We start from the raw sequence: 9679 nt of genomic DNA, 5'->3' as shown, positions 1-9679 counted from the left end.
CTTCTTGCGTATTGAGGTTATGCGCAACTGTCACCCACAACAATTAAATATTTTGAATATCCTTCTATTATCTGGATAAATTCAGCACCAATACAATCCCCCATCGCATTAAATGTGCAAGAGAAATTTCATGGGTTTGACTTTTCCTTCACCAAAATGCGTGAGGGTGTTATGGCGCGCTCGTGAAACCTCTCCAAACATTTTAACAATAGGTTTATGTCATCACACCACTGGGCCCTTTACATTTAAGACAATAATGTACGTTTTAAGGTACATTTCCTGTAGTTCTAGACATTGCCATGGGGTGGAGAGAACATTTTGCAATATTATAGCAACTTTTATGCAATTCTACTCATTTTGCCATGGGGCAGAGGGAAATACAGCATGCTATGTGCTGTTTTAAAGCAAATTTTCTGCAATTCTACACATTTTGCCATGACTTATTATATCTGAGTGAGAGTGACTAACAAAATCAATGGGGTCCCTCTGGAGGTCAGGCCTCTGGCTACGTGCCCTGCGTGCCGGGTCGGTATTTGGCCATGATTACTACAAATGTAGATACCTGGCTAGACTAACTTACCAATCTAAAAATTGTTAGCTGTCATGGCTAATTGAGTGACTGCACGATCACATTTCGATCTTGTGTCTTGTGTATTCTAATATTCTAACTCTCAACAGTTGAGACTCTGGGGGCCAGGGGCCCTAAACGACAGCATGTCGCTTATGCCTGGAGCCGGCCCTGCGGTACACAATGACAAATATTTGATACTTTTCTTAAGTGATTAATTAAGAGAATTATTAATATGTCTTTAATAAATAGCAACTTTTTAGGTTTACCACACACAAATTACACCCTCTGTACAACTTATCTCCTATTGTGTCCTCTCCTCCATCACCAAGTGCTGCACATAAGCAATGGGCAGGTGGAGTGACTAAATCTTTCAACGTTTCTCTCAATCCTCTTGTCCTTCCAGATCAGTGATGGCAAAGGAAAGCAGAGAAAGAAAAGTAATGGCTTAAGAGCAATAGAACACAGCCAGCAACTCCTGTATATGAGGCCCCACGTTACACTTCCTCTCATCTCTTGCCGTTGCCATGTGGGTCTCGGGTGGCCCCGCCTGCACTCTCGTTCCCGCCCTGGTTCAGTATATGGCCCAGGGCACAGAGACTCACCACGCAGCCTTGAGGCGCTGCTACATAATATTCATGCCTAAAAAGAGTTGCCAAGAAGGACAGAGGAAACATTGATTTCACTTCAACGATGCACAGTTTTGTAATGTTTTTTGTCTTCCTTCCTTTCAGAGATAAAGCGCCACCTACTGATAAAATGCATGATGACTGACTGAAAACATACTTACAATGGGCATTTTCTTTCCCTTATATCCATAAGGAGTGGAGGACCGTTGTACCTGTGTCTGTGTGCAGTAGAGGGGAAATAAATTATTAATGACATATTGGAACATGTGCAAAATGAAAGGGTAGATGCCTGTTTATAATAATAGCATAAGAGAACTCACATAGGTAATGTTGAGTTGCTGTCTGTCTCGTTCCGGCTTTGCATCAACTCCTCAGGCCTGTTGGCAAAAGAGCAACAACAGAGTGGAAGTTGAACTGCAACAGTATATATTTTCTATAGCATACCCACAATCCTTTCCACCAATGATCTTCCTCACGATGAGCCATGTCAGTGCTGTTCCAAGGAACGTAGGTCTCCTCTGGCCTGCGTGGATACAGAGGAGATATCAGTAGTGAGTTAAACTACTCTCAGTCACTTCAAGCTATAGAACATTACTTGTTTACTCAGCTGGGTTTCGTGGCCTACATACAGTATACATATAAAACCCGCACACAGGTCATGGACTAACATCAAGGCCTCTAAATTCAACATGAGATTATCACTTTATCAGTTACTCTGTCTGTCTGTACTTTTGTTTTCCTTTGTGTCATTCTGCTCAACTAGACATTCATGGTTGAGTAAGGCCTATATTTTTTTTATTTACCAGAGTGAGTGTGGATTGAATCAAGAAAAGTGTAGACAGACATTTATGATTCTATTTCTCTGTGGAAAGCAGGCATTTATTGCATCACTCCTGGCTTGTAAAAAGCTCTGTATAAATGCACCTGCACTGTGATAGTCTCAGAGGTCCATCAAAAGCGCAGAGAGCATCATGAAGAACAAGGAACACACCAGGCAGGTCCGAGATACTGTTGTGAAGAAGTTTAAAGCCGGATTTGGATACAAAAAGATTTCCCAAGCTTTAAACATCCCAAGGAGCACTGTGCAAGCGGTAATATTGAAATGGAAGGAGTATCAGACCACTGCAAATCTACCAAGACCTGGCCGTCCCTCTAAACTTTCAGCTCATACAAGGAGAAGACAGATCAGAGATGCAGCCAAGAGGCCCATGATCACTCTGGATGAACTGCAGAGATCTACAGCTGAGGTGGGAGACTCTGTCCATAGGACAACAATCAGTCGTATATTGCACAAATCTGGCCTTTATGGAAGAGTGGCAAGAAGAAAGCCATTTCTTAAAGATATCCATAAAAAGTGTCGTTTAAAGTTTGCCACAAGCCACCTGGGAGACACACCAAACATGTGGAAGAAGGTGCTCTGGTCAGATGAAACCAAAATTGAACTTTTTGGCAACAATGCAAAACGTTATGTTTGGCGTAAAAGCAACACAGCTGAACACACCATCCCCACTGTCAAACATGGTGGTGGCAGCATCATGGTTTGGGCCTGCTTTTCTTCAGCAGGGACAGGGAAGATGGTTAAAATTGATGGGAAGATGGATGGAGCCAAATACAGGACCATTCTGGAAGAAAACCTGATGGAGTCTGCAAAAGACCTGAGACTGGGACGGAGATTTGTCTTCCAACAAGACAATGATCCAAAACATAAAGCAAAATCTACAATGGAATGGTTCAAAAATAAACATATCCAGGTGTTAGAATGGCCAAGTCAAAGTCCAGACCTGAATCCAATCGAGAATCTGTGGAAAGAACTGAAAACTGCTGTTCACAAATGCTCTCCATCCAACCTCACTGAGCTCGAGCTGTTTTGCAAGGAGGAATGGGAAAAAAATTCAGTCTCTCGATGTGCAAAACTGATAGAGACATACCCCAAGCGACTTACAGCTGTAATGCAGCAAAAGGTGGCGCTACAAAGTATTAACTTAAGGGGGCTGAATAATTTTGCACGCCCAATTTTTCAGTTTTTGATTTGTTAAAAAAGTTTGAAATATCCAATAAATGTCGTTCCACTTCATGATTGTGTCCCACTTGTTGTTGATTCTTCACCAAAAAATACAGTTTTATATCTTTATGTTTGAAGCCTGAAATGTGGCAAAAGGTCGCAAAGTTCAAGGGGGGCGAATACGTTCGCAAGGCACTGTATTAGGTTTAGTCACTTTACACAAAACAATTAAGTATTTGGCATAAAGTACTCAACACATTGAATGTAATTTATGAACTATTATAATAGTTAAATCTACTCTAAACGCCCCCTTGCATTACAGTTTCCTTTTCATGCTCACAACTTACTTAAACTCTGGTGCAGTACATTTCAGAAATAGATGTAGAGCAGTTTTTTGTTGTTGGAGAGCCACAAAACCTATTATCAAAGTCATGCTGCAACCAATGTGATAAAACGTGTTAGTAAAAAAACTGGGTGCCAATTTAAGGTTTGCTGTGTCAGTGTCATTGTCTGCCTACCCCATGGGGGTCTTTGGTGGAGGTGCACGCTATCTCGTCCCCTTTCTGAAGGGCTGACCCCAGATTAGAGTTCATACAGGTGGGAAAGTAGCAGATAGACACACTGCATCTGGATTGAAAGGAGGGGAGTATCAGGTTAGAGGACTGGAGTGTGTCCTGCTGGGTGGTCAGATATGCAGCAATGACCTGCTGCTAATGAAACAGTTAAGGTTATGTATATGCACTATTGCTTTAACAATAGTGCAGTTGGACACACACATAACCGTTGGACACACACATAACTGTTTGACACACAAACACACACAGGCTTGTGTGCTCAGTCAAATTATTCAATCACATTGTACTTGCGTACATTTAGGGAGACTTACGGTATTGTGCGGTCGTAATCCCTGAAAGAGAAAGGAAAAAAGACGAGATATTTTAGAAAAATGTCTGTCAGTCCATGAAACTTGTTCTTTCACATCTGGTAAAACAAGATTGAAGAGTCAATCATGAGTCAATAGTGTTTATACAGTTAAAGTACATGTGTTTGGCCCTCAGGGGCCATGGTGAGTTTGAAGAGCTAACTTACAATAACAGACTCATATTCTACATAGGAAGTATAATTCTGTAACGATAGAACAAATCACTTTATTGGTCAATTGCCCACAAGGTCCAACCCAAATTGTACTTCCACTTTCAACCCAACCCCTCTGAAAAGACACACATACATTTTGGAGAGGTGCGGGGGGCTGCCACACTGGCCTCCCGGGGAGATGTTATAGTGGGGGGTTAAGTGCCTTGCTCAAAGGCATAACGGTAGGCAATGGCATCTAGGATTTGAGACCCGGGATCCAAACTGGCTCGCCTCTCTAACCGCTAGGTTACTTGGCGCTCAAAATGGTTTACAACATTTGGTTTCAACACTATACAAATATAGACCCATAAATGTACTCACTAAAAAGGGAAGGGAATCTCTGTTTCATTGGACTCTGTGTCATTTGACATGAAGGGTCTGAAAGAGCAGTATGTTGGTCTCACTATTCTCACATTTAGTCAAACTCTTCCTAGTTTTTTAAAGTATTAGAACCCAACACTCACTGTGTTGTTGAGTTGAAGAAGAGTCTCATATTCATATTGTCTACAGAGGGGGAAAAAAATCACATGCCTCACAGGTCACAACTCTACCCATTCATCCATACAACCTCTAATCTCCTATTTCCACAGGTAGGTAGATGTCTTACCTCTGAGTGCTGTTGAAGGGGACTGGGAATCCAAAGACATAGCCCAGGAGGATGACACGAGAGACCAGGCAGGGATCATCTGTTCTCCAGGAGGGCCATTAGGTCCGTGAAAAAATCCCATGTCCAGGGATAGGTTCATTCTGGGAGCACCTCTTGGCCAACATTCCATATCTTTATAAGGTGCAGGTAGTAGAACAGAGCTGTGTTTGTGTGTTTGTGTTTGTCCCTGGTTCACTGAAGAACATGGGAGAAAATTTAAGAACTCACATGTCCAGCAAGATAAATGAGAAAGCCTGTCTCAAGGTTGTTCAAATATTTGCCAGTTGGATCACAGCATCAGCGTCATGTTGTACTTCAGGCTACTAGCACTATAAGGCTTTAGAATCAGCATGGAGGATTGCTGGATTTAATTTGAAGACTGTACAGTGTGAAATAATGAAGTCTTCCAAGCTAACATCCAGGGAATTGTTTTGGCTTTTGTGAGTAGTGCGATTGTCTTCTAACATCAAACACAGTTGTGCTGGTCTTGATATTATCATTCATTACTTACACAGTACAGGTTGGATAGAATAATTTATTTTTGTAAACATCTATAAGTTAAAACTGTCACAATACATTACAACAGGTAGTCATTTTGCAGTGCTTAACATACATTTTTTTCAAGCTGTTAATTTTGTGAATTTTCTGTTGAGCTGTACCCTGTGGATTGGGGAATTATACTGGTCATTTCACCAGATGATGAAATACTACTTTGCAGTTTTTTTTTTTTAAAGATCCAAATAGGGGCATTAGGACTGTTTCCAAAAATGACAAATGTGAAGTCAGACCAGACAGTCACATGCATGCTCTGACAAATGTTACACTCAATGAATTGCAGATGACTGTCCACAAGTCTTTGCCGAGACGTCTTATGCAAGCATACTCTCCCCAAGGTTATGACAAAATGAAGCAAGCGTTTGAAAAACAGACTGGATGAGACCACAAGATACAGTACCTGCGTAAGATTTCATACAACAGCATGAATAACCCGAAAAGGCATACAGCAAAACAATTCAACCATCAATGTGGTCAATGAATAGTAATACCATAATGCTCCAGGCAAAGGAATGAAAAACTACATATTACATCAAACAATTCAACATTCGGTCTGGTGAAAATGCATTGCCAGGTGGATGGGAACAGGACCCAGGCAAGAGATGAGAGGTGGACTGTGGGGACCAATTATGGACTCAGTCAATATGGATAACACATGAAACTGCCATCAGGCATACTTTACAGCCTTCCATAGCATTGCACAAGATAACTAATTTAGGATCATGGGACAGTCTCCAAAGTCCCCCTCCTCCATCTCTGTCCCTGACCAGACCGCGACACTGCATCTTTGGGTACGTGTTGTGTGTTTATCGGAAGTCCTCAGCGGAGAACATGCCCTTGGCCCTGCGTAGGATGGAGTCCTTGGAGGCGTCGTATGGGTGCTCCTTGGAGGGTATCTCCAGCACGGCAGGGATGGACTCCATGTGCTGGTCGATGGCGTGACGGATCATCTCTGCTATGAACTGGTTGATTAGGATGATGCCGATGTCATTGCGAGTCAGGAAACTCCTGTGGGGGGGGGGGGGGCATGACAGAAGTAAATAAGTTAGAGACAACGACTGAACATTACAGTGCAGGTCTGTAAACAACAAAACACAAGGTATGTTGTCCAGCAGTATTTGAAGGCGTCATGATGAATCATATCACATAACTAGGCCTAATGGAACCCAGAAATCATGATACCACCGACCTACAGGTTGTAACACCAGATAATGTGACACACACACGGTATCCATTATACTGGGAGTTACAGGTTAGGTACTGTTTGGTGTTGCACTGAGAATTTTCAATGCCAGGTGTTAACTGTCTAGATAACACCTGACATCCCCTATGCAATTACAAACATAATGGAGCATCAACTGTCTTCACCCTGTGTGCAAACAAGCTCACAGTTTGTCTGCTTTTAGCTATTTATCTTCAATCTCAAAATTAGATAGATAGTGAGGTGAATTGATCACGCTACCAGCTAACTAGCTGACGAATAAGCATCAACTCACCACATAGCTTATTCTTAATGTTTGTCCATAGGCTACCAGAGTGAGGACAGACATTTTTCAGAATCAACTTAAGGAAATAGCCTACTCCCTACCCGGTGTTGTGCCGAAAATCTCCCCCGACAGAATCCCCCCCCCTCACCATTCGCGTGAACGCGCACGCACTCAGTTCTTCATTGCTGCAACTTTTTATTTGATTTATTTCACCTTTATTTAACCAGGTAGGCCAGTTGAGAACAAGTTCTCATTTACAACTGCGACCTGGCTAAGATAGCGCAAAGCAGTGCGACACAAACAACAGAGTCACACATGAGAACTTGCTTGCTAGATGGGGTTGCCAACTTTCTCACTACCAAATAAGGGACAAAAGGTGGCGTGCCAGTGCAGTGCCACGGCAGTGTGGGTACAGTGTTGTGTGAATGAATATACAGTGTATATTCTTATTCAATTGGAAAGGCAAAACATTTTTATATTCCATTTAGTCTATAGCTTTACTAAAACTGTATAATTATGTAAACTTATGTGAATAAACAAAATAAATTAAGAAATCACAATTTGAACCTTTACAGCAAAAAAAATTAAAAATTCAAACGCAAAAGAGGAAAAGAGGGGCATGAGTCACTCACCAAGTCTACTTTTTCCATGGATATTATTTGCTGCTCTTGACTGATTCAAGCAGTCCGTTGTAATTTTGCATAGCCAGAGAGAAGTCCTTACATGACAAGACACAGTTCACAGATATTTGAAGTTCAATTTTGATCAGCTCTGTGTTGCATCTGTTTCTTGAGTCTGACCATTTAATGGTCATCAGAGAGAAAATCCTCTACAAAGGCTCCCCATAGAGGCCAATCAGCTTCAGTTTCACCATTACATTTTCTGGTGAGAAATCAAACCACTTGTCAATGTATGTAATGACAGTGTCATAGAACTTCAAAGTCCTGTTACCGCTTGGAGCTTTGTGCTGACAATTGTTTGTCCATCAGCTGCTTGGTCTGGTATCCAAAAAAGGCTGTCCCGTTTCCGCTGAAGCATCTTCATTTTGAGCCTTTGGACTTCCTTGTAAACATCTGATGCAGAGCATTGTTTCCTCCAGCTTTTTTACAAGTTGGTCAAAAACACACACCCCCACTTTGTGGAAAAAGCACAGATAAATCTTAGCGGCTTCTGTTTTTTCTTCACACTCAAACACTCTTCGGTGCCACAAGACAGGTCTCCCCAAGGGACCTGAAGTATGAAGTAAGAGCTGGCCAGCTTTGCAGGAGACAAATGACAGCTGGATGAAGAGAGAGCCATCGTGTGCAAACATGTCGCATAATTTCACGCCACTCAACGTCAATAAAGGCAAAAACTTCTTTGGGAAGCAGATACTGAGAAGTGGCTGTAGATCTTTAAAACAATTGTCTCAACATCCACTGACAGCTTATCACAGGCATACTTGCAGGCAATATGAGCTATGTGATTTGGGTAATTATCTTTCAGAATGCGATTGTTGGCACTGCTCAATAACTGGTAAACGCAGTGGTGTTTTCCAAAGTTGACATTGGCATTATCTGCTGCACAGGCTGTGGTGTCTAATATCCAGTTCATGCTTTTCCACACAGTTCATCAGAGCTTGATGTAAGCCATTTGCAGTTTCATCACTGTCTTCATAAAAGTCAAGTAACTTGCACTGCACTCCATCAGACACAGAAATATCTGACGCACACTGGAAACATGTTTCTATTTCCCTTGTTTATGGCATCATTGGCAGCAGAAATACACGGGCGCACCTTCGGTCGGGGACAGATCATCCAAAATATCCCGCAGTCTTTGGTCCTAAAACATTCATTGTAATCATCTCAGCTGTCGTTCGTCCCAAGTGCATCATCTTCACAACATTTAAGTCATGAAACAAAGCACCGTTGAGCTCAAGGTTGCCAACAAAACAACGCATACAAAGTAGCATGATCAATTCACCTCGCTAACTAGCTGCCGAATAGGCACCACGTAGTTTATTCTTAATGTTTGTCCATAGGCTACCAGAGTGAGGACAGACATTTTTCAGAAATAAACTTAATAAAATAGCCCACCCCCTACCCGGTATGTTATTCTGCCGCTATACAACTTTATATGCGTTTGTTGGTAATCTTGTTGTTTACGAAGTTTTTGGAACATATTCCTGTTGGGACGTTCCACAAATTATACCCGCTCTAGATAGCTAGCTATAACTTAACACTTACTTGAAGGTCTCCTCTATCTCTGCGATGCTGGTCTCCTTTTCGACCACCAAGAAATTCGGTTTACGATTTTTATTCAGCTCGCCAATGCCACCGAGTAGGAACCCGGTACACGTATCTTCATCACCAATGACGGCAATTAATTTACCTCGCCCTGCCATTATTTAATTCTACAAGATAAAATAGCAAAAACAAGCAATGACTGGATTTTATTCCTTCTCTGAATCACGAAGCTGTCAGCTGACCAGTACTTCCGCATTTGGGAGTTCTTCGGAGACGTCAGCTGTCACAAAACGCAGATAGTGCCATCTGTTGGTCTATAAAAATGTTTTATCATGAAATGGCGAGAATGAAAAAATGACTGTCTCTCAATGAAAATGTAATACATTGAATAGCCCTGAATAGTTTTGTAAAAAAAAAAAAAATAGTGGTTTTT

General features: G+C 41.8%; 1 protein-coding gene across 1 annotated transcript; it reads right to left on the bottom strand.

Annotated features, from left to right (window-relative positions):
• Nucleotides 1-5502: 5502 nt before the first annotated feature.
• vatf (Vacuolar ATP synthase subunit F) lies at nt 5503-9498 on the bottom strand. Its single transcript, NM_001160545.1, is given in 2 exon segments — nt 5503-6542; nt 9247-9498. Coding segments are annotated over 2 exon segments (360 nt in total). The 5' UTR covers nt 9405-9498; the 3' UTR covers nt 5503-6340.
• Between the last annotated feature and the right edge of the window lie 181 nt (nt 9499-9679).

The sequence above is a fragment of the Oncorhynchus mykiss genome, chromosome 21 (assembly GCF_013265735.2).
Source record: "Oncorhynchus mykiss isolate Arlee chromosome 21, USDA_OmykA_1.1, whole genome shotgun sequence".
Taxonomy (NCBI): domain Eukaryota; kingdom Metazoa; phylum Chordata; class Actinopteri; order Salmoniformes; family Salmonidae; genus Oncorhynchus; species Oncorhynchus mykiss.
The sequence above is the reverse complement of the archived record's forward strand: the minus strand, read 5'-3'. Positions and strand labels throughout refer to the sequence as shown.